Source organism: Triturus cristatus, chromosome 4_1, assembly GCF_964204655.1.
Source record: "Triturus cristatus chromosome 4_1, aTriCri1.1, whole genome shotgun sequence".
Taxonomy (NCBI): Eukaryota; Metazoa; Chordata; class Amphibia; order Caudata; family Salamandridae; genus Triturus; species Triturus cristatus.
Window position 1 is genome coordinate 1,243,228,882 of NC_140585.1, and position 25,531 is coordinate 1,243,254,412.

General features: G+C 45.1%; 1 protein-coding gene across 2 annotated transcripts in view; it reads left to right on the top strand.

Annotated features, from left to right (window-relative positions):
• Window positions 1-25,531, top strand: part of PFDN5 (prefoldin subunit 5) — a 55,809-nt gene that overhangs the window by 13,984 nt on the left and 16,294 nt on the right. For both annotated transcript variants that reach the window (XM_085654667.1, XM_085654668.1), the window contains exons 3-4: window positions 14,352-14,383; window positions 21,150-21,224. In XM_085654667.1, the coding sequence (XP_085510793.1) occupies window positions 14,352-14,383; window positions 21,150-21,224 (107 nt within the window). The remainder of the gene's footprint in view (window positions 1-14,351; window positions 14,384-21,149; window positions 21,225-25,531) is intronic.

Below are 25,531 nucleotides of genomic sequence, written 5' to 3' on the forward strand. Positions count from 1 at the left end.
AATGGAGTCTCCCTACTTTTCTGATCAGCTTTCTTAATGGCCATATCCAACACTCCCTAAGTGTAACCCCTCCGAAGGAATCTCGCGGTACTCTTCCTGCATCAGAGTAACACCAGCAGGGTAACTGCAATTCCTTCTCAAACAGAGCATCTCACCATATGGAATGCTTTTCTTCAAATGCATGGGGTGAAAGCTATTAACATGTAATGTAGAGCTCCCTGCAGTGGACTTCCTGTGTAAGCATATCTCAATATATTGTCCTTGATGTAGATGCTCAAGTCCAAAAACTCAACCCCCTAACTGCTGGTAGGAGCCACAAAATGTAAGTTCACTGTATTATTGTTAATATTATCAGTAAATTCCTTAGCTGTTTCAGATTTACCCTTCCATATGGCAAATTGTCGATGGAACAAAGCCAACATACTATGTGGTCCTTCCACCAATCACCATGGCCGGCGATGAGCACCAGCCTATGTGTAAACACGTGAAATTGAGGGCAAACCACGTGCCCATCGCCGCCCCACGCCTCTGATGGGACACCTCTCGGTTGAAGTAAAAATAGTTGATCTCCAGACACCATTTGTTCATAGATAATAACATGCAGTTATGGATATACATGCACAAAGGTCTACTGTTCCGGAAATACTTAACTGCACGTAACCCAGCTAAGTGATTGATGCTGGTATTTGGGGATGATACATAGTCTCATTAAGAGATAATCCGAATGCCAAGGAATATCATAAATATGTTTAAGGACATCCCCGGTATCTAAAATGAATGAGGAAAGCTTTATTTTAAAATCCTGCATAAATAAAACAATGTACCGGGAGGTATTTTCAAAACTGCTTTGTTGTGCAGAGATGATGGGTCTGCCAGGAGGTCGAGTTTTATGCTTATGAACTTTCAGGGGAAGATATAAATTTGACAATTTGGGAAAATTATTCTTTTTAAACTGCCATTCCTCAAAACATAAGTCCATTTCTCCAGTATTAGGGTGTCTTTCATAGATTCACATGCTTGAATATTCCCCGTCGTCGGAGTGGGAGTCCCACGGTAAATAAAATAGCAATATATATATATATATATATATAGCAAAATATATACATAAGTAATCACATAATTAGCGTTATATAGGTGTAAAACACACATAGTGTACCTATAAGAGAAAACTCCATAGGAATACAATGGAGAGAGACAAAAGACCTTTGTAGTCTATCTCTGTCATTATGTAAGTCCGAACTCCAGCCAATCAGGCGTCAGCCCCTCTCTAGAACCTTCTCCTCAGAGCTTCTCACCTCAGATTTTCTACCGCACGTCGTGTGACAGGGAGTCTCCCTGAGCTCTGCTCAGTTTTTTGTCAGTGAGGATGTCTTCTAGTAAGAAATCTTTGTTTAGACCATGTTCTTCGTGTGGAAAGCTGCGTTTATTTTCTGAGGACCCACACAGTAAGTGTATTTACTGTTTATACCCAGACCATGAAGTGGCAAAATGTAAATTTTGTAGAACCTTTTCTACAAAAACTCTAAAGGACAGAGAAGGCCGCCTGTTATTATGGCTACAGAGACTGAAGGATAAGGATAACCCACTCTCTGATGTTGAAAGTCTCTTTTCTGGTCGTTCTCAACCAGCCTCTAAGCGCAGTAGTGTGCAGGAGTTTCCAATGTCCTTTCCTGAAGAAAAAGAAACTATCTTTGACTCTGACAGCTGCCACTTCTGCTGTCTCACCTACTGCTTTGTCGCCTAAGGGACACTGTTCTCAGGCTGCTGAGGCGTCTACTTCCCATTCCTCAGGGAAAAGATTGTCCGCCTCGTCGACGATACTCCCGACGACGAGATCTGCTGTTTCTACCTCGTAGACGGTGACTCTGACGACGACGTCAGCTGCTTCGTCGTCGACGAGCGTTCTGTCGACGTTATCCTCGTCGACGATTACCATCAGTTCTTCGAGGGCGGTGACTTCTATTTTGCCCATTACGTCGACGAAAAAGGTAAAGGTTCCGTCGACGAAGATTGTGTCGTCGACGAAGACGTCGTCGAGCTCGTCGACGCCCACTCCGTCGACGAAGAAAAAGAAGATCCCGTCGACGACACTGTCAACGGTGGTTCCGTCGACGAAAGCCTTGTCGACGAAGACCTCGACGACGGCTCCGTCGGCAGCGGCCCCGTCGACGGTGGCTCCGTCGGCAGCGGCCCCGTCGACGGCGGCTTCGCCGACGGCGGATCCGACAACATCGATTTTGTTGCCACAGACTCTGTCGACGGTAATTCCGTCGACCATCATTCCGTCGACGACGGCTCCGTCGACGAGGGCATCTCCACAGGCATTCATAAGGGTACGAATAAGCAGCGTTGCGTCTACCCAGAAAACAAGAAGGGAACAACTACCTCAGCTAACTTCAGCGTCGGTTTCATCTTTAACTGGAGTTTCTTGGACACCATTACCTCCTACTGTGGGCCCGGATAGCCAGGAAGACCATATTCCTGTGGGAGATGCACAGCCTCCCTCACCATTATTCGCTACGGATTCTGATCAGGAGTCCGAGGGGTTACCGGAGTCTTTTGGAACGGCACAAAGTCCGTCCGACTTAGTTATTAAATGCCAGGATGTCGGCAGTGAGGTTGAAGATCCGGTTTACATACACCAGGCCCCTCCGAAGCATAAAACGGCGACTCTTCCTTTGTCGCTCATTACTAATCTCCAACGCATGTTGGACGGCTACAACCAACGGTTCCCTCTATCCCCTCAACGTTCAGAGGTTCTGTCAGCCCCGGTGATTCCGGCAATTATTCCACCGGTACCTATTGTAAATCCTGCTCCTCAGATGCCGCCTGTACCTCCAAGACAGGTTCCGGAAAGGTTGTTGCCTCACTATGAGCCTGTAGAGGAAGGCCCTCAGGACACAGAAGAGGGTGAAATCCCAGATGATGATGGGGATGTGGATGACAATGACGATGATATGGCGGAGTGGGACAATTACCAGGCACAAACACCATCCCCCTCACAGATAGTAACAGGGGATTCACCTCCAGTGGACATAGCCAATTTTCACCAACTGATGGAAAGGGCATCACACCGTTTTAAACTAACAACGGAGCGCAGGGAGGAAGATTGCTTCCTTTATGATTTCAAGAATCAACCTTACAAACAGACTCATGCTATTCCCATAGTTGAGTTTATTTGGGAAGAAGGCAAGAAATTAATGCTGACACCGAATACCTTGCCAGCACAGGTGCCTCGATTTAGAAAAGAAATATAAGGCACCAATAGGAACCCCAGCATGCCTCACGGGTCAGGCTAAACCTGAGTCTGTCGTTACGCAGGCAGCGCAACGTAAGGCGAAAAATCCTGCATCTTCTATCACCTCACCTCCGGATCGTGACGGACGTCGGATGGATGCCATAGGGCGTAAATTCTCTTCTATGGCCTCTACTGTGGTTAGAGCAGCTAATGCCTTGGCCATCTTGGGACGATATGACAGACAAGTATGGGCTGATATTTCGGATGTGGTTCAGGAGTTGCCAGAGCCATCTAAGGTGGAGGCAATGAAGTTGCTCCAAGAGGGAGAAGCGGCATCGGCGGAAATAATCGATTGTGCAGTAGACATCGCCTGCATGGGATTCCGTCAGCTTGCCGGAGCGGCTGTTCTGCGTAGGCAAGGATGGTTAAGATCGACATCCTTTCGTCAGGAGGTACAGTCCATGATCCTTAACATGGCATATGACGGCGAGTCGTTATTTGGAAGCCACGTCGATGAAGCTCTACAGTCCATAAAGAAGGATACTGAGACAGCTAGATCGTTAGGAAACCTTCAATTTCAGAGGAGTAATTTTCGTGGTGCACGCGGACGCGGCACCTCCTCAAGTTTTCGAAGAGACAATAAACAATACAAACCTTACAATCAAGGATCCAACCGTTACTCTAATGGCCAGCAACCGCAAGCATCACGGCAGCAAACCTCCAAGTCATATAGAGGAAAATCCTCATACAGAGGAACCGCGTCAAAGAGACAGTGACTCTTACCAGACGGACAAGGTTGGAGGTCGAATCTCTCTGTTCTTTTCCCAATGGTCCTCCATCTCAAGGGACCGTTGGGTTTTGGACATTGTAAACAAGGGACACGCCTTAGAATTCACCAAATTCCCTCCTCCCACACCACCCTCCGACCGCCACCAGCTCACATGAAAGAACTGTTGCATCAAGTTCGACTTTTAAGGCAAAAAGGAGCTATAGAATTGGTGCCAGTGTCTCAGAAGGGAAAAGGTTTTTATTCCCGGTTCTTTCTGATCACAAAGAAAAACGGAGAGTGGAGGCCCATCCTCGATCTAAGGGCACTAAACAAATATATAAAGAGCCAATCCTTCCGTATGATGACGCTAGTAGACATCTTGCGCTTACTCTTGCAGGAAGATTTTCTGGCGACGATAGATCTCCAGGATGCCTATTTTCATATCCCTATTTTACAGCGGCATCGAAAGTTCCTGCGTTTTCGAGTGGGTCAACACGATTACCAATTCAAAGTGTTACCATTTGGCCTGCGCTCGGCCCCTCGAGTGTTCACGAAGGTACTAGCTCCAGTAATAGCGTTTTTGCGACTCCAGGGAGTGCAAATATTTCCATACCTGGACGATTTTCTCCTGAAATCTCAGTCAAGCACTCACCTGCGACAACACACTCTTCTGTGCCAGAACGTGTTTCGCTCTTTAGGCCTGTCCGTAAATGCAGAAAAATCCCAACTTCATCCGTACCAACAAAGAGATTTTCTGGGAGCAACTCTGGAAACTGTGTCAGCAAGGGCGTTTCTCTCCCAGGAGCGTCTACAAAAGATGCTGCGACTGGTGTCTCTGATCAGATCAAAAGAGTCAGTTTCTGTGAGACTGTTAAAATCGTTTCTGGGAATGGCGTCATCATCCATTGCCTTGATCCCTCATTGCCGGCTGAGGACACGTCCTATCCAGGAAGCTCTGGATGCTCAGTGGCGTCAGGTAACGGGATCTTTCCACGACATGATATGTGTCACAGATCAAATGAAGTCAGCACTCGCGTGGTGGACAATTCCAGCCAACTTGACGGAAGGCATGTCCTTTCTGTCGCTGCCACCGGACAGGACACTCACGACAGACGCCTCATTGGAGGGATGGGGCGCACATTTGGAGGATCTCTCTGTGAAGGGAAGATGGTCAACACATCAAAGATCTTGGCACATCAACAAGTTGGAGCTGATGGCGATTTTTCTGGCTCTAAAATCATTTCTACCTTTGCTCCAAGGAGAGTCAGTGCTAATACAGACAGACAACACAACCTGTATGCACTATGTGAACAAACAGGGCGGAACAAAATCCCCAAGTCTCTCCAGGTTAGCTCAAAGAATTTGGGACTGGTCTCTCAGTCATCAGATCATGATTACGGCAGTACACCTGCCAGGAGTATCCAATGTCCTAGCGGATTCCCTGAGCAGGTCCACCTCGTCGACCCACGAGTGGGAGTTACACCAACCCACTCTAGAGAAGATATTCCAACTATGGGGTCGTCCGCAACTCGATCTCTTTGCTACGCCGGAGAACCGGAAATGCCGAAACTACGCAAGCTGGCATCCCCACAAGGAATCACAAGGGAATGCCCTTTTGATAAACTGGTGCAATCTATTTGCGTACGCCTTTCCTCCAATACCCCTCATACCTCGGGTTCTTTGGAAGATGAGGAGACGACCTTGCCACCTGATCCTAATAGCCCCGCGCTGGCCACGGCAAGCGTGGTTCTCAGAACTGCTCCTCCTGTCCCAATGCCAACCAATCCTCCTGCAACATCGGACAGATCTGCTCACAATGAGCGAAGGGAGAATTTGTCATCCAAATCCCTCCTCACTGAGCTTATCGGCCTGGAACCTGAACACCATGAGTTCGCCCACCTAGACATCCCGCAGGATTGTAGGGATATTTTGGCCCAGGCAAGAGCACCCTCTACAATCAGGACGTACAAGTTCAAATGGAAAAGATTCTGCCATTGGTGTGCTGCTAACGGAGTCCATCCGATACATTCCACGGCAGAGCAATTGCTACCATTCTTCCTGCACCTAGCCAGTTCTGGACTGTCTCATGCAACCCTACGGGTTTTTCTAGCAGCTATTTCCCGTTTCCGGCAAGATGGATCAAGTTCCCTTTGTTCCTCAAGAATAATCCGCCAATTCTTTAACGGCTTATTCCGAAAATTTCCGCCAGTTCGGCGTCGTCCTCCTCCTTTGTGGCACCTCAACGTTGTGTTAGCGCAATTGATGAGACCTCCGTTCGAGCCCATTCACAAGGCCGACCTAAAATATCTCACTTGGAAAGTAGCACTACTTCTGGCACTAACGTCTTCACGTCGTGTCAGTGACATCCATGCTTTTACCATCAAACCTCCGTTCCTGCAGTTCAAACCGGATGCTGTAGTGTTACGCACCAATCCATCATTTCTACCCAAGGTGCCTACTGACTTTCATATGAATGAGCCAGTAATATTAAAGACCTTTTTTGCCAATCCTCAGACACCTGCAGAACAAAGATTACATTCTTTGGACGTGAAGCGGTGTCTAAAGTTCTACATCAGTAAGACAGCTTCTTTCCGGAAATCCGATCAACTTTTTATAGCATATGGACGCTGTCATAAAGGACGTCAGGTTACTAAACCAACGATTGCACGCTGGATCTCGGCAGCTATTGTCTTCTGTCACCAAAGGGCAAATAAGCCTCTGCAGTCTCCAGTGAGGGCACACTCCACTAGGGCAGTCTCATCATCTACTGCCTTATTTGCTGGAGTATCTTTGCAACACATCTGCAGAGCAGCTACGTGGTCGACCAGACACACGTTTACTAAGCACTACTGCTTGGCAACTTTAAGCGAGGAGGATGCTGCAGTGGGACAGGCAGTGCTGCGCAATCTCTTTAAGTAAGGTGAGCCTCTTCCTCCCACCTCCATATTGTTTCCATTTATATATTATGCATTTACAATGTTACAGTTGTTCGAGACTGTTTTTATGCATAAGAAGATTGATTATCTTTATATTTTGAATCTATTTTGGCATGGAAACAATGGTGATTGTTACTGCTAGCTATTCTATATTCAAGCATGTGAATCTATGAAAGACACCCTAATACTGGAGAAGAACAATTGTTACTTACCTGTAAACAGGTGGTTCTCCAGTATTGGTGTCTTTCATAGATTCACATGCGACCCTCCCTCCTCCCTTCAGAGGCTCTCTTCTCCTCATGCACTCTACAGTCACTCTTGTGCTACGAAAATCTGAGGTGAGAAGCTCTGAGGAGAAGGTTCTAGAGAGGGGCTGACGCCTGATTGGCTGGAGTTCGGACTTACATAATGACAGAGATAGATTACAAAAGTCTTTTGTCTCTCTCCATTGTATTCCTATGGAGTTTTCTCTTATAGGTACACTATGTGTGTTTTACACCTATATAACGCTAATTATGTGATTACTTATGTATATATTTTGCTATATATATATATATATTGCTATTTTATTTACCGTGGGACTCCCACTCCGACGACGGGGAATATTCAAGCATGTGAATCTATGAAAGACACCAATACAGGAGAACCGCCTGTTTACAGGTAAGTAACAATTGTTCCTCTCCATTTTTGCAACTGTTCTAGATGCATCAAGTTTATTGTCCGTACAGTGTCTAAACCACTCCTTTCGTAGCACGTCACATCATCAAGTTGTCTGTATGCCTCGTGTAAATAATCTTGCCTCTGCCATAAGACAACTTTGCCACCTTTATCAGAACTACAAACAACAATTTGATCCTGGCTTTGCAATTTCTTCATAAGGTTATGATATTGGACCTGTTGAAAGTGATACTTCCTCTGTTAGCTTTGTGTAATATGGTTCAATTTTTTCACATTGTCCGCAAACTTGTCATCAACAAACATTGGTAAAGCCGAGAGGTCTAGCTTATGTGACCTTTTGGGTTTGTCTATGGTTTTAGCATGTGGCATGTCCCAAACTTTTTACAAAAATAGCATGATGACTCTGTACATCAGAGCATTTTTTTTTTTAATGCTGGTGGAGGGCGGAGTGGTTAAACTTTCTGGTTTAACTCTGGTCAGGATCTAAAGCTTCATGTTTAATCCATTGGTTATTTAGTAAAAATCAGAATTCAATAAATAGTAATGAAGTCCATTTTTTTTTAATGATGGGTGAAAGAAAGCCTCTTAATTATTCAGTTCTGAACCAAAAAAAGCATAATTATGACAAAACAATCGGGGCGTTTTACAGAATGTGAATTCACAATCCTATAGACGCCTGGGATTCCACCCCCATCTTTTTTACACTATGTAATTCAGCCGAGGCAGCCCGTCAACGTGCTATGGAGCTTGGCTGCAGCTGGAGCCCAGCAACAGTTCCTCCTTGCTATGTCCGCTCCGCACTAGCTCTGCTATGATGGCTGCAACTTCTTCCGCTACAGAATTGTGCTAGCCACCCTTTCAACTTGTATTTGTAACTCTCACCACAAGTAAATGTAGTAGATACACGTATTGTCACTTACTCTGAATTCCTTATGTACCTAGTTCTGTTGTAAAGCGCTCTGAAACCTATGGCTAAAGTACGCACTATATAAAAATGCAGAAATAAATAAATGCATTCACCCACAGACATGCGGGGCACAGGCAACCAGGAGTACAGGCCACCCTATCCACCATAGGGTGGGTAGGGTGGCAGTGCAGCACTAGGCTTTGGTGAACATGTGAAGCAACAGGTAAACCCCAAACTATCACGTGTGCCCGGCGAAAAAAAATACCCGTTTGATGCAATAATGATATTCACAATACATGCTACGTGAACACGATACGAATGAACTTAGCAATGCGCTAATCCATAGGATAAATGCCAGCATGGTGCCTTTTAAAAAGAATCCGCAAATAACGATGACGACATTGTGCCCCGAGGACCTCTAACATCCATGTTGAGCGCCACAAAACATCACACAAAGACATGGGTGCGCCAGGGTGCAGGCTGGCTGGATGTATCGAGTGCTCGCCGTTTAAACGTGCGGTGAAGTCCAGGTCTCTAGTTCGACTCGAACCCTGGGGAAGTTGGCAGAATGATTAGTATAAAGATGGCACTTGCTTCAGGAAATAAAATATATGAAGAGCACGTGTACCAGCTGAATAACCACATACAGGAAATCAAAGCCGATTTGTGAACTCACGAAGTTGGGACCCGGAATAGCTAACAAGAATGAAAAGAACAAAACAATATACAATTCTGCATGCTTTGATGCCACTGAAACACTTGGAACATAGAAACAAGCGAAAGCACGGCAGTTGTGTTGGCTGTAAACAGTAACCTGATCCACGAGGAATGCAGCTGCCACCCTTTGCGCCACTGCTTGCTCCCGATAGCAAAACGCTGTGGGAGTCAACATTACAAAAAAGAGGTGGGACATGCACCTGCCTTTAGCCATTTGCGTGCTTTCATTCTTGAAAGACACACACAAAAGCAAATCCTATGTGTGGGGTGGGGGGCGGTGTCAGACCCACACGGAGTAGTTTAGAGTAGTTGCAAGAAGCCTCGCAGAGCAGTGCATTCACGCTGACTCAAGCTCGACCTAAAAATGTTGATAGCATCACAAGACAGGACCGGAACGAAAGTAGACCATGGTTTAAAAGGGGTCGATATGCTACTAGTCACCTCACAAGAAAATTAATTAATTGTAGTTTGTGTTGCCATACCTTGTTCTGCCAAAGAGCTTCCCACTTGTAAGACACACAGGTCATGAAGTGTTTGCAAATCACCTACTTGAAGCTCCACATTGCCACAGGAATACGGAATTGCTGCATCCAGCTTTTGCTTTTTGGATTTGAGCAGATGGAATTTAGCTAATTTTAATTTTCGGATGAATTTCAAAATGTCAATATTTGTATGAGCATTATTGAACATGCTCTCCAGACAGAACAAGACAACCAAAGAGAGAAGTTGATTTTCAGCATCATTCAATTCTATGCTGGATAAATTGATCACTGTATTGCTGTTCATATTGGAATTTGTTTTGTGAGTTATTGCTTCTTTGACCAGTTATTTTTATGCACCTGTTTCTTTGAGTCTTCTGCGGCACTGCCTGCATTCGCGCCGCCTTTCATTTCCCCTTTTTTGCCTTTGGCCCTCATCTCTCTCTCTCAGGGTTTGTCGGCGATCCCTCCGTAAAAAATCAAGTTCTTCCACAAGAAATAACTTATTGGATGCTGATTGAACTCTGCGCATCTATCCATCTTTCCAGTGCGTTCGCTTTCCACTGCTGCGCTGGATTTGTTTGCTCGGGCAGTGGCCCCATATCGTCGTCTTGTTTGGCGCGATTGCTGTCAATTGCACGTTGCCTTATTGTGTCAATTCTTCTTGCAAAGATGAAAATTTTTCCTGTCTCGTAATTGGTTGTGTGATGTTGGAAGTTGTGAATTTTGCGGACTTTAATAACATCCCCCTATTTAAGTGTGCCAGCATTTCTTCCCAATACTTCGAAATTAGATCTTGATATTGGGACAATATACCCAACCCATCATTGTGTGACTGAATTTCCTTGTAGTGACTGCCTATTGATTTCAGCATATTTGACCAATATCTGCACCATACGAGTAGACGCCTCCGTATTGCTATCCATCAACTCCTTCAACATTGCAGGATTCAGATTCTTGTAGCTGGGTGCAAGTAGAATACGTAGTCTGCGTGGAGCGCGTTGAACTTCTGGAGAGCGCGTCGCTCCCACCATTTTTCATGCATTTCTCTAGAGTCCTCAATTAAATTTTTACCAACTCAGCCCCCGACATTGCCACTGTCACATGGGGTTACTTGTAATCACGTTGGGCAAATTCCTGAGCAATTCTGCTGCTGCTGCTGCCTCTTCCTCCGCTCGCAGCTTGTCGGCCGACATATTGAAATATTGAGTGCAATTGGTGTCTACTGAACCTATGTATCGCTCTGTATGCTTTGGCTATGTCCCCCAAAGCCAGCAATTTGTCGACTGTGGGCAGGGGGAGAAGGATATAATGCACCTACTGACTATATGCAAGGCCCTAAACCAGGAACAACGGATCTTGCTAAGACCTTTCTTCAATAAGAAATCCATTCAAACTTGCAGACAAGCAGTGTTAGCATCCTTATCTGGTGAGGATGTCCAACTAAGCTGCCACCTGGTAAAATACTTATCCGCCGCAGAAACGATCATAAAAAGGCAGGCCACCCAGTTTGCAGACTGCATCACAGCTGAACGGACTATGGTACCTTGTTCCAATTGTTAAAATGCACTGTCTGTGCTCCTGATCTAAATGGGAACTTGAGTAACGTTAAGATTGGTTCATCATGCTCTTTAAAGGACTGTACTGCTGCCGCAAATGGGAACGTAAGCAATGTCAAAGATTGTATTCCATGCAATTTAAATGTCTTGCACTAGGTGGAATGCCCTCTCTAACCTCCTTTTATGCTGACCAAACTATCCTCTCTAAATGCCCAAATTCCCAAAATGCATAACTCTATTGAAAGTCTCAGCATATATCATTGCATTCAGCATCCAACAATCTCCAATGAAGGCAGTGCTTCCTACCCTACAGTAAGATTCTCGTAAAACAGCACTTTCAGCACACAGCACTTTACCCTGTTGCAAGTTAGGCCGAATAACGACACCCCTCACCAATATCTAGTAGATGCAACACCCACTGCCAGCACTTTGCAACTTTTATCTGTATGAAGCATCCTTTTTAGTTCCGCCCCTCTGTTCAAACTTGCTGCTAGGCACCAGACCAACGCAGCAGCGCACCTCACGCTGCCTCTTAAGGTATGCACCGCTCCCTTGTTCTACCCTATAGCAAGTTTATAGCTACAGCTGCCCAGTTTTCAGTTCCCCCTAGCACCCCACGTCTCTATGCGTATATCGCTTTACTATATAGTAAAACCTCAGCAAGCAGATGCTCTGTAATCGGCATCTCTTTTTGTCATAAGAGAAGTAGAACATTTATGACTTTTAACAAGAATCCTGTCGAAGTAACAACTACTGCCTTGCATCCTGCACTTCACACTACATTCCTAGCCTGCCCGATACTCCGTTTTTGCTGTTAACTACTACTTTTGGGTTACATTTTATCACAATGTTATTGTGTTTTAATAACCATCTATTTTAAGTCACTAAAAAATGTAATGCTTGATTGTAAAGATTTTAATTAACTGTACAATAAATTCAACTTCAACTGTATGCAGTGGACCACAAGACCTCATAACCTGCCCTCTCACACTCACCACAGTGAGAAATCGTCCTCAGCCTGGGTCCTCCGACATACGTCGTGAAACTATCCTCACTGTGTATACTTCCGTGGTTGGCGGTTCCTTCTCAACAAAGCAGGTTCTGAATGAAAAATGCAGGCGCCAATCAGCTGTATACCGCTCAGCCACAGTTGGGAGGGGATATGTATCGCAGAGCCAGACACTGCTCCGTAATAAATGTCCAAATCCCCCATAACCTCCTCCAAGGAGACGGACACAGTCACTGTTGTGTATTTCTGTTTTATTGCAGTATTGTCCACATGACTCGTTTTGGCCAGTCCTGCCCTTGATTAGATACGTGCTGCAAGAGTTAAACATCCATTTATAGTCATTGCGTGGTGCATAAACCTAAAAAACAATCTAGGCACCTCTAATAAAGACCAATTTTAAATATTGCTGTTACAATAAATATAGAGAATAATATTAGTACAATATTTTACAATTCATAGAGTGCACAGTGGTTCAAATGTCCGAGATAATTGGGTAAGTAATCTCTGCCTAAAGACTAAATCCAGGGACTCAATGTGTAATGATGGAGATGTTGTACTGGATAAATCCATAATATAAAACTTGCACAGGAACATCCTCCACCAGATGATCAAAATATATTGCTGCATAAATAAACATATAAATATATAACCGTGTAAAATACATAAATGCATATTATGGGTGTATGTCTGTAGTATTCATAGACGGGCATTGCTAGAATTCAAACCTGATGATAATCCATACGATTGAACTACCAAAGGACATATATATTTTAATATTGGGGTCTGGTTCCGCTGTGGATTCACATGGCTGGGTTGAGAACCGCAGTACATCTGCGGATCCTCGCGTATCAAAAATGTTTGGGACATTTATTTGTCCATCGGGGTTTCCTCACAGAACACTTCATCAGTCACATGAAGTCAGCAAACCTCTATCCTGCACCCTTATATCCTTTTTACACTCCTACTCACCCACACCTCCTGAGGAAACCGTGCCCCGATTGGCAAAATGGCAGTCGCACCTTTCCTCTCAGGTTGCAGCCATTCCGTCATGGAATTGCTGTTGGCACGTCAAAGATAGTACTTTCCCGGTTGTGCTTGGGTGTTGATAATAGTATATTTCAACTTTGTAGACTCCAGATACTATGGGGTACACATGAATAAGATGCACAGGTCCCCCTTATAAATTGGGAACAAAAACTGTTATTTTAGGTATACAGAAACATGTTGTTAATAGGTTTGCGATTTAAGATGCACCTATGAATTTGTGGCCTCCAAAGATCCATCTTTATTATAGAATAGCTTCTATATCTGAGTAGGAAACTAATCAGTCGGGCTTTTATTTGTGTCCTACTATTGTATGCATTTATTCAGAGTTTAATGATGAGCATCTTGTCTTCAATTAGTTTGAAAGTCATGAAAGGAGATGTTTTAATTAGTTTTGAGCCTTTCCTCTAGTATAGGACATATGAAGATATTCTGTCCTTGTTAATGATCATATGGTGGAAAATCCCGATCCCAATGTCTGCGCCACCTGTTTCTGGTAAGGATTCAGTCATGAAGTTTGTGACCACGGCGTCTGACCAATGCAAAGTTCACTGCTTTCTGGTATTAAGGAGGACACATTTCATAATCTGTCATGCCCCTCCGTTCAACCAAACCTTCCACTCCAGCATCAAAGTTGGGCAACTTTGGTTTGCAGTTCAAGGTTCCATATTTTATTTTTGGATAATGTGCAATTAAGCAAACCTATCTTGTGAACTGTGAAACTTGCATTTTTCAGTTTTGTGGTAAACATTTTACAGATTTACTGGTTGAAACCAATCGTTGCCACAAAATCTAATACTTCTCCCATCACAATATGTGTAGCTTACAAACAAAAGAATGTGCTTGTGGATGAGCAGGGCTTTTATTCTGTGCTCTTTTAAACTTATGTAAATCCGTGCGATTGTCTGACCAGCATAGCATGCGTTGCATACTCCTAATTTGGGTGCTTTGGTAGGGCTGATGTGATTTATTTCTTAAAATGTTAAATTGACATTTCTTTTCTTTTTTTTTATAGGGAAGGAATTGCTTGTCCCACTGACCAGTTCTGTATCCTTTGTATTTCTGGTTTAAATTTGCTATACAAAATCCTTTTTCATACAAACTTGATATGGTGACTTAGTTGCTCAAGATTCTGTTGTATTCTTAACAAATTTCACAGTCAATTGAATTCACAGTGTAATGTGTGGTATTTAACTGTAGGAGCATTTTTCGTCCCATGTATTTGCAGCCCACCAGATCAGAAATCTAGTTCGGGATGCTGAGTCCATGGTAAACAAAATGGAGACTTCACAGTACGCCCTTAAGTACTGTCTTATTCGTGTGGGTGGTACCTAAGGCCCTCTACACAGGGGTGTGGAATTTATTAAAATATCTACTTGTCTATGTGACTGGTTACTTCATAAATCTACTTGTCCTGTAAAAAATAAATCCACTTGTCCCTTTAGTGCGTAGTAGTGCGGCGATAAATTAAGGCAGCAATATTATTATATACGAGCTCTGATGATAGCCTGTTACCTATGCCAGGGCTCCTACAATAGTAGGGTTTGAATTCCAGCAATTCCCGCTTTTTGCCACCTTTCCACAGATATACATACTGGGGCTGGAGGTAGGGTTAACCAATAGTTTCAGCTGAAAATGACAGGATTGTAATGGTGCTATGAGTTCAAAGAGCAAATGTCTTACAGACCTGCACAACCTGTGCCTTCGGTGCCTGGGCTCCAGGAACTTCTCGAAGTCATATATGAAGTATAACATCATGCACCTGAAAGTTACCAGGGAATGGAAAGCATGGCTGAATATCACTAAACAGAAGAGGTGGTGTTTCAAGCTGTGGACCCACTCCAAGTCACAGAACCACTTCTGATCATGAGGCAGGGCCAGAGCAAAGTCCCACTTTCAGTCAAAGTCTTCAGGTAAGTCAAAAACATGCCACAAACACAAGAATGCCAAGCTGGGATCAATTCCATTCCGCCACATGAAATCAGATGAGCAGTTGGGAGAGTGACACTCAAAGGGTCCTTCGCCTCTAGTATCTTCTGACACGGATCCAGTCCCTCAGCTATCCCTAGCATGCCCTGAATTTCCCAGGCCATTCTCACCCCTGTAGTAGATAGTCCTTCAAGTAGGCCATGTTGAAGATCGTTCAGCTGGTGCCTTTCAGGCCCCACTGGAACAGCAGGAGGGGGGCCTCCATTCAGATACTGGCAGTAGGCTGTCCCTCATTGCCGACTATCCCTTCGGCACCTGTTTCAAGGTCTGTGCTAATGTTTGTCTAGACTTCCCTCCTGGCTTCAAGGTACGTGCCAGTCCCTTCAGTGCCTTTGCTGGTGCAGACCCAATTCTGATACCAGTCTCCAACCTCGAATCCATGTAGGCCACATGTGCAGTGCTATTTGATTACCAGACACACAAAAGGTGATGGGAGAAATGCTTGCACTGAGTCTGAACACAATGGTCTGGAATGTGGCCAGTGGCTTAGATTAATCCAATCATTCCTTCCATCACCTTGTTTTTTTTCAGTAGATTTAGGCTGGAAGCCCCATTTGTCTTACATTCTGACACATTCAAGGCCTACAAAATTTTCTACAGCACTGGGTATGTAAGAAGACTGGCAAGCTGACACCACCTCCCTACACTGTTGAAGGACTTTACTTCGACCTTCAAAATGCCAGTGGGCTAGGCACCCTCCGGTGACAGGGCTGTACTTCCGCTGGCCCACCAGCGGAAGAAAGTACCTTCTTACGGAGGGAGTGCTAAGAGCCATAGAAGTGCTGGATCTACAAGTTCCCACAGTTGAAAGCTAAACCAGTTTAGTAATTGAAATTCGAAGAGCCAGTCAAAATTTGGAGCAATGCTGCCATTTAACGAGGCTCTCAAGGCTCTGATCAGTCGACCTGTGGCTAGGCAACACAGACCAGCACCTAGTGACCCTGACTGCCTAACGAACATCCCATGCCTGAAATCTTTCTTGCCCAGTTATAAAAGTAAAGTCAATCTGAAGACTTTTATTTCGCGCCCCCATCTAGAGAGGCAAAGCGTAAAGATAGCTTTAAGCAGAAAATTGTTTTCTCAGCTAGCTTTGCCCTATGCTACTTTGAACTGTGTGCCTTCTGTGCAGGTACTCCCATTCCTTGTAGGACATTGCCAGTGAGATCGTCCCAGAAGATCTCAGGGCTTTACTTTGCCAAATTCAAGCCAAATAGGATGCAGCAAAATCTGTTACTAGATTTTAGGGCATGTCCCTCATGGACATTCCCTTTGACAGATATAGACTTTTGGTGGGAGGAGGGGATGAATTGTTATTGTCCCCAGACTGACAATTCAACTAGCAGTCCAGTAAATTTAGAGGCTAACCCCAGAGGCTTATCCTACTAGCAACAACAACCTTCTCAGCTTGTGCAGGACCTGGCCAAGCCTTTTTAAAGCAGAGAACACAGTGGTAGCTGAAGCCATTCACGCAAGCAGAAGCATCAATCCTCTAGTTCTTCCTCCCTTGCTGCAATGGCACATAAGTCGCTTACATTTTTCCCTCGCAGACCGACAAGTAGCTGGTAGGGGACAGGATATGACCCTTTATTCCCAGCAAGAAACCTATCATGATAAACCAATGGGTTTTACATATTATTTGAATGGGCTACGCCCTGCTTTTAATTTTGTCCCCGGCTCCTATTCATCCCTCCAACCCACACCAAACCAGCATTGGCATAGCCAATAGGTCTCGCCTTTGGGACCTTATAAGTGTTTTGCCATGCAACACTTGATGTTGTTGCACCAAGGATATTGTGCTGGATAACTAAACACTTATAAGGTCCCAAAGGCGAGACTTATTGGCTATGCCAATGCTTGTTAACCATAATAAGTACTCACAACACAGAAGCTCAGTGGGTTCCTCATCTTCAGGTCCTTCATAGTTTCAATGCTGCTACGACCCCTTATGTTCAAGGTAAACCTCTTCGTAAAGCTGCCGGTTCCAACTTGACCTTTAATTATGATGCCGTTTTCTTATCCTTGTAGAGCCCCCCCTCAGCTGGACCCTGGGCGGCACTGATATGAAAACCCTCCCACCTCTCTTGCACCCCTCCCCAAACTCTCCCCATGGTGAGACAACTAGCCAACAGTTTTTTTGAATTGTTTTGTTAAGTGTGATGGCGGCACCAGTACAGGTTAAGTGGCTTTGCTCATGTGGTGCCAGTTGCTTTACTTGTGCAGTACTGTACATAGTTACTCACACCCCTTTTTATTTTTTCACAAAGTATTTTAAGCAAGTCGAGTCTCCTGACATGCAGCCTGCAGAGCAGGAATGGCTTGGAAGCCTCAGCACTGGGCGAGTGCTTAGAGGGGCTGGGCGAGTGCTTAGAGGGGCTGGGCGAGTGCTTAATGAACCGTTGGTTGGTCTAACTTATTATGGTGCACAGAATGGATTGAATGGATCCTTTTTAAGTGATACCCTCCCGGCAGACATGAAATGTGTTTTTATGTTTGAGTTTGCAATTAAGCACTGGCAGGGATCCTAAGAAATAATATCAAAAGAAAATATATACTGAAGAAAGTAAACTACAGCGTTTTATAGGTTAAGACGGGCAAAGGGAGGAGAGAGTGGGAGGGGAGAGAGGAAGAGGTAAGGGGGCTCAGTGGGTGGATAGCCAGTGAAGGGGAGATAGACGGGAAAGAGAAATAAGAAATTGTGCTAAGCAAGAAAGTGGCGAAATTGCATTAGCTCTAGAAATGAAATGCAATGCAGCTCTTATGCAAGAGCGCACTTTGGGGCATCAGGGGACGTTTGTAGGCGATGGCATGTGAGAATCTACATCAGACAAAGTTATCAGTCGGATCGTTACCAAGAGGTGCCAAGTGAGAAACATTAGACACAGCTATCAAAGTGGGACATTGTGAGCTATCACTTATTAGAGCTACTCTGTAAACAAGGAGCTGATCGCTGATGCAAGTGTGCGCTGTCATAGGTGCCAGTTTACAAGAGCTCTTAAGTGTGGAACATTCTGTGCAGCTTATTAAGTACAGGTGGCAGAACCACGAAAAGCTCGAGACCGAGGCCAAGCTACCAATGGCTTCTGCCAGCAAACCCTCGCTCCATCCTCAAGCACCAGCAACTGAAGACGACATAAATCTCCTGGGTCCTTCGTAAACGCCCCCCCACTCCTTTACCATTGATAAAGACATTCCAGCACACACACGACAATACCTGCCCTGAAATGTAACGATTATAAGAAAGGGTTTAGCGATAACCAGACGTTAATCACCCATTCCTGCAGGACACCCTGCAGACACAGGAGGCAGCTACCTTCCTAGCTGTGGCTGAAATAATTCCTGAAAGAATACAAACATCTGCCACCAAGGTTCCCGTCGCCACACAGGCCACCCTCTTTCACAGCAACAGTAAATTGCAGTCTCCTACCCCACACAGAGAAGGAGAAGGGTGTTGGAGCTGTGAATGGAGGGACGATAGGAAAGCTACTCTGTGATTGGGTATGGGAGACAAGGGTGATGATGCTCTCTGTAATTGGCCAGTCGGTCACACTTTCCGATAGTGTGGTGTGGATATGTTGGAGACCGTTTTGAGAGTTTTAGGCGGAGTGAAAAAAACATAACAGGATAGAAAAAACCTCAAAGGGGGCTAGTTTGTGAATAATAGACACTGCTTTTGTCAAGGGGTGGGTAAGAAACTGATACGAAGGGGAGAGGATGTGGATAATGGTCAGTGCTGCCAACTCGGAAGCTGGGGAACGAGGGTCAAGTCTCTGCATCAACTTAACATCTTGTGGTTCTGGGCAATCACCTAATCTACCCAACCTTCTACAAACAAGAAAGAGAAAGCGAGAAACGAGTGCGAGCGAAAGACAATAGCGGCCTGCGATGTGCTTAATGACTGTGAGTAACTAAGGATGAAACCAGCAGCAGCTGTTTTGAAGCACATTCGTGCTTGTGGCGGCATCCGCCTTGCGGGAGTGAGCAGCAGCCAATTGGCACGCTTGCCACTGCTCGCTCCCGCAAGGTGGATGCCGCCACAAGCACGAGTGTGCTTCAAAATGAGCCGACCGATGGCTAAAGGCCCTCCTATGCATCTGCGCGCTGCCTAGGCGAGACCTAAAAATGTATTTGTAGTCGTCTAGATGAAAAAAAAATTGTCCTTGTGCTGGCCGAAGGCGCCATTGAGTGGATGCCAGACCTCGGACCATTGAATGCCTTTGTGGGAAAGGACAAGTTCCATTTCTCATTCTGGCACATGTCCTCTCTGCTGTGGATCCTGGATGTAGTCCCTAGCTTTCAGAACAAATATTTTCATGTCTCTGGCCAGCTGTCCCATAGATGCTTCCTGTTTACAGTGGGGTTAGAGTGCTTCCAATTTTGTTGTGACGCCTTTCTTTGATCTCCTGGGTGTTCACGAAAGGGATGGCATGGTCGCAGCCCACTTACAATTGTTAGAGATGTATGTATTCCTGTACCTCGGTGATTGGCTGCTCACAGCAGGCTCGCCATTGTCACTTGGAGACCACCTCTGGACGACTGTTGTACTTTTGCTTTCCTTGGGGTTTTCAGTCAGGGAGGGTAGTTCCACCTGAACCTTAAGTGGTGGATTGCCCTAAGGGCTATCCTTGACATAGTGTTGTCAAGCCCCCTTGCCCAATCGATTCCTCAATGGTTAGGATATGATCCTTAAGTTTTGGGTATGTTACTTGGTCCTGGTGAAGATTGGTTCTAAGGTGTCTTGGGCTCCCAGCCTTGTGGGTCAAGTACCTGGGATGCCCCGACCCCTCCCAGACTTTGCAGGGCATGGCTCAGGATATTCTGGGGTAGCGGGCGAGCACCAATCTGGCCTATGTAAGGCCACTCGTTCTTTCCCATTTCCCCCCCCCCCCCCATCCCCTCCCCCCAGACTTTGTTGTGACTGATGCATTTCTGTTGGGATTGGGAACCGGGGTCACCTGGGACAGGTGGACATTTAAAGACCGCTGATCTCCAGTGAAGAGGCATTTTCTCTGGGTTCTTATGTGACCCTTGGTACTGGACAGTATCCTTAATGTATAGTCTTCTTTATCTCCGGTGTCCCATGGCCTTTGAATGGCGCATGAATGTCCAAGGTGAGCGCTTTCTATTAAAATCACTGAGACCGGGCTTCCATACAGAATACTACAACGTAGGAAGTTGCGTTCTGTCTGTGGGTTTGAACCTGTGTAGCTGAGAACGCAGTAACTTGGTCCAAAAGACCAAGTGACCAAAAAACTCTGCTATGGGTAAAGGGCCCCCATCGAAGTCTATGTTAATATTTAAAATAGCTAAAGGACTAACTTACAAGTTCTTGATGTCCAATTCATCTCTTTAGTCATTGTTCATTAATTGGTATCCAGGACAGGCTATAGTTCAGGCAGAGAGCAGTTGGGTTCCAGAATGGTCAGTCAATCATATTTAAACACAGTGGCATAACTAGTGTCTCTGAAATATAATAACCTGCCACCACCGTCAGCCTTTATTTTGCCTGGTTTGAGGGCATAGTGGCCGTCCTCTACTTTGAGTGAAAGCACATTGGGTGTACACCTTGGACGGCAGACCCCAGTGTTTTGCAATCAAACAGCAACAACTAATTATGAAGCCCATTTGTGGGCTAACACTATCCAACTTCTAGTGGAAAAATACTAGAGCAATCCAGGCATACCTGAACAAAGGCCGAATGCACAGCTTCGGAAGCCATTCATCGATTTCACCCATTGAGTTGCAATAGGCCTACAGTGTCAGATGGGTTGATGGTATGTTGCATAAATTGGGTCATGTTGCATATTTTCCTTAACCTTCTTTCCAGATGTATGTTCCAGGCAAGCTGAATGATGTGCAGCATGTGCTGATCGATGTGGGAACTGGTTATTACGTTGAACAGGTGAGAGAAGGAACAAAACAAACCCTCCTAATCGCTCCAAGGTGGGCTATGCGTTTGCATTCATTCATTCATTCTTTCCATTATTCATGGGACTAATGGAATGAACCGCGTTTCAGTCTGGGTTTGCTGGAATAAAAAAGTAAGCACCCTCCGTACCTTTGAGCTGTCTAATGGCTAGTACAGAAACCAGGTCAGCTCCAGTTTTGGTATTGGACTTTATTACTAGCTTCTGTTGTCGGATCACCAGAATGTTTAATTGAGGCTAAACTTGACTGACAATCACCACCCATTCCAGTGATGAGAGTGGGTTTAGCTACCGTTTTAAGTTTCGGCTAGAAAGTGCAGCTGTCTCGAGACCTGTGGGCTTCGTCCCGCCCGTATGCTTACTGTTTGCTGATCCCTTGTTGCTCTAATATGCATGCATGTGTTCTGCTTCTTCTTGTGTTTAACCCTGCCCCAAACATGAACCAAGTACTTGTGTCCATCCTAGGTTCCCATTTTGGAGCTACTTTTTTCTTTGTTTTGGAACGCTCTACACAAGTGCTGTTTGTTTTTTTTTTTTTTTTTTTTTTTTTTTTTTTTTTTTACAAGCTCCGTTTCCTCCCACCTCACCCATCTTCATCATAACCTTTGTTTTTAGGTCTCGCCCAGCGTAGGCTGCGCGCATGCGCAGTCTCGCTGGTGAGATTTAGTGTTAACAGGGTATTTTCTGTAAGGGGCTTTAAGCCCCGCCCCTCTGTTCCATTGGCTGGCGTCACCATTTATGCTAAACGGTGGCCAGCCATTGGAACAGAAGTGTCTGACTTTTTGCTTGGCTTTTCGAGCCGTCCTATTTGGACGGACTCGCTTGTTTTGTGTTGGTCGCAAAAGGTTTCTTATCTTTATGGGGCAAAACACATGGCCCCCATAAAGACAAGAAACCTTTTGGCAGAAGCCGATCAAGTATGTCATGGCGAGTGCTTGTGCGATGTGAGCATGCGCAGAGCCTTTCGGTCCTAGCATCGCCTCTTGTTTTATTCTCCTTTCAAGGGGTTTAATTCAGCTTCCTAAATTGTTATTTTGAAACACCAGAGATAGATTTTTTTTTTACACCACTTGTCTTTCGTTTTCATTAGCTGGTGTTTATATTTCCCTGCATGGAAAACGGACATAGACCGTTCTCTGCTTTTAAATTGTTCGGCGGAGACGTGTTATGTTACAAGCGGTTGTGCCTGAGTTATCAAGGAATGATCTTTCAGTGAAGTGGATTGCCGTGCCTCTGCTCTTAACCTTTCTGTGCACGCGCGCATCCAGATTAAACATGGAATACGTCCGACAGACTGGCCGTAGTGGTGGTATTTTAATGTACTAGAGGGAACGGTCGGCTTTGGCAGTTATTGCAGCATAACCGGAACTCAAGGTTTTTTTTCCAAGATAATAGCGTGCCCCGGTTCGAGAACACAAAGAGCCGTCCAGGTAATACTAATGGTGTTTAATTCGGTTGAACTGCGTTTTCTTTTATCATATGTGTCCAGAAAGGTGTAAGACGATGCCGAGGTGCGCGCCACTGATGGAATGGCGACATGTTTACAGTGAAAGTGCTCCACGCCTCAAGCGGCCACAGCTGCCGACTTTGCCGACTCGGCTCCACATCCTGTGATTCTGGGCAAATCACTTATTCTCCCCCATGCCTAACCCACACACACACACAAAAATCCATGTGTACTTTTGCAATGTGCTTGATGCTCATGTAAAGCGCTCAAACCTTTGGGTTGTGTTCGCACTAAAACTGCAAGATAAATAAACAATACATAAATAATCAATCTGAGGTCAGAGCATTCGTACACTTAAGAGCTCAGCCAGCACCATATCACCTTTCTAAACAAGCATTTGCAATGCAATAGGTCTCGCATTTGCGAGAGTTTAAGCTATTGGCATTGTAAATGGCCATTCCTTTCATTTATGTTTTAAAAACCAACACGTAAATAAAAGGCATTGTCATTTACAATGCCAACAGCTCAAACTCTCGCAAATGCGAGACCTATTGCATTGTAAATGCTTGTTTGTAGTATTGCCTCAGTTTCCAGCCTGCGGTAGAAGTGAACAGTGATGGCCGCTCTCCCTCAACATTTGCTGTCCCTGTGTAATTTGTAGTGTTACTCTGTCAGCATGCTTTTGATTTATTATATGCTGAGCATGGACGGCAAAAGGGCTTCTTTCACAAGGCATGTTTGTCAAGACAGGCTGCTATGTGAGTTGGGCACGCAGCCGAAAATTTGTCAGGCCGGGGAGCAGCGGTGGGAGCTGGGCTCGGGCAGTTGTTACTCTGGCACTTGGTTTCAATTTCTTAATTTTTGCTTCACCCGACATAGACCTTCTCCCCCACGCACCCGTCATTGCTTGTTATCATCTGTCCTCCTTACATCAGAGAGTGTCCGCTTTCCAGTTATGTTTCTTATGGTCTGCACTACAATTGACTATTAATTTTGCAGCCAGACTGTAAATAAAAGCTATGAAAAATCTGTCCTGCTACACCAATGCTTACGTAGCCACATTTCTCCCAATAGAAGCGCACTGCATTTTCACGGCTTTCCATGTCCTGCAATGATTTCAGAACCCCAGGAAAAATTACATTGTCTTTCGGGCGCTCCCTTTCCTCTTGTAATAAAGTCTCTCTGGTGTTCTCTTTTGGCCATTTATGGCTGGTCCAAAAACCATGCACCTTCATTGTCTTTACACTATCTAAGCAAAGATTTCTCCTCACGAGTACCACATTAACAGGCAAGTACAGTAATAAGCAACTGGCAGATGACCAGTCCAGCTTTGCGAAGGGCAACACTGGAACACAAGGCCCACGTTTTCTGTTACATTTGAGCAAAAACTGTGGCCTATTTGAAACTGCGTTTGTGCTCACCATAAAAAAAATGACATGATACCCCAAGCACAGTCTGGATGCGTTATTCATTATGCCAATTATTTGAACTTGCGTGTTGAGCAATGCCCATAGTAATGGGAGTCTATTTTTCATTGTGACCAGGAACATTAAAATACAAGCATTGGCTTAGCCAATAGGTCTCGCCTTTGGGACCTTGTTAGTGTTTAGCCATGCAACAGTTGCATAACTAAATACTTATAAGGTCCCAAAAGCGAGACCTTTTGGCTATGCCAAGCGGTCATACGGCCGCGAAAGTGATCGCGATCCAACCTCAAAGCGGCCGTGAAAGTAATCGCGGAAAAGCGCGGAGCACGCGCCCGCGCACATGCACTGTAGCTCTAGGCTGGCCTGGTAGCACTTTTTGGAGCCCTCTCAAAAAGTCTCGCCAGACCAGCGCATGCGCTGGGTCAGGCGAGACCTAAAAAACGCATACCTTTTTGATTTACTTTTAAAAAAATTAAAAAGTCCTAGCTCTTTCCATTTCTTTGTTTTGTTCTTCGTTTCTCAAGATTGCTTGTTTACAATAAACAAAAATTGTGTTGTGGTTGGCCCTAACCTTAATTGACCTCTTCACCACCACCCCGCCTTCGCAGTCTAAGCCACAGAATGCATTTTGCAGGTTAAAGGCAGCATGTGGTGATGGGCGAGGGGTATATTGAACTGGCCCATGTTAACCTGTAAACACACATTTAAGTGAAAATAGAGTATTGTGCACAGTATGAGATGCTGACGTTCCACAGCTATTGCAAGCACAAATATCTTACTTACATTAATTTTCCAATCATCTCGTGCTCCCAGTACATATTTTTCATCTTTTTTGTAATAGTTCAAGCCATCCTAGTTCGAGCATGCAAAGCGCTCCTACCTCAGGGGTGCACAAGACTGAAGGTGTGATTATGCACCTGGGTTATATTTACACGTTGTACTGATGTATTAGGAAAATGCCAGTTTGTATCATGCTATGACCTGCATTTGGCCACTCAGTCGCGTTCTTTTTTGAGAGAGGTGTCAATTTTATCACTTTTAAAAGTCCTGCTTTTCAGAGCTCTTAAGTAACTTTTTTCAAGTTGCAGCGCTCCATAAAAGTGCTTGTTGGAGAGAACTGTGGCTGAAAGCAATATGACGTGGCTAGCCTTGAACAGGTCAAAGCAGTTTTTAGGTCTTGTCTACGCAGCGCGCATGTGTTGCATAGGAGGACCTTTAGCCGTCTCTCTGGTCATATTCAAGCACACACTCGTGCTTGTGGCGGCATCCAACTTGCGGGAGTGAGCAGCGGCGCGTGTGCCAATTGGGCGCTGCTCGCTCCTGTAAGGCGGATGGCACCACAAGCACGAGTGTGCTTGAAAACAGCTGCTGCTTGTTTTAATTAGCGTGACCTTAGCGTGATCGCTTT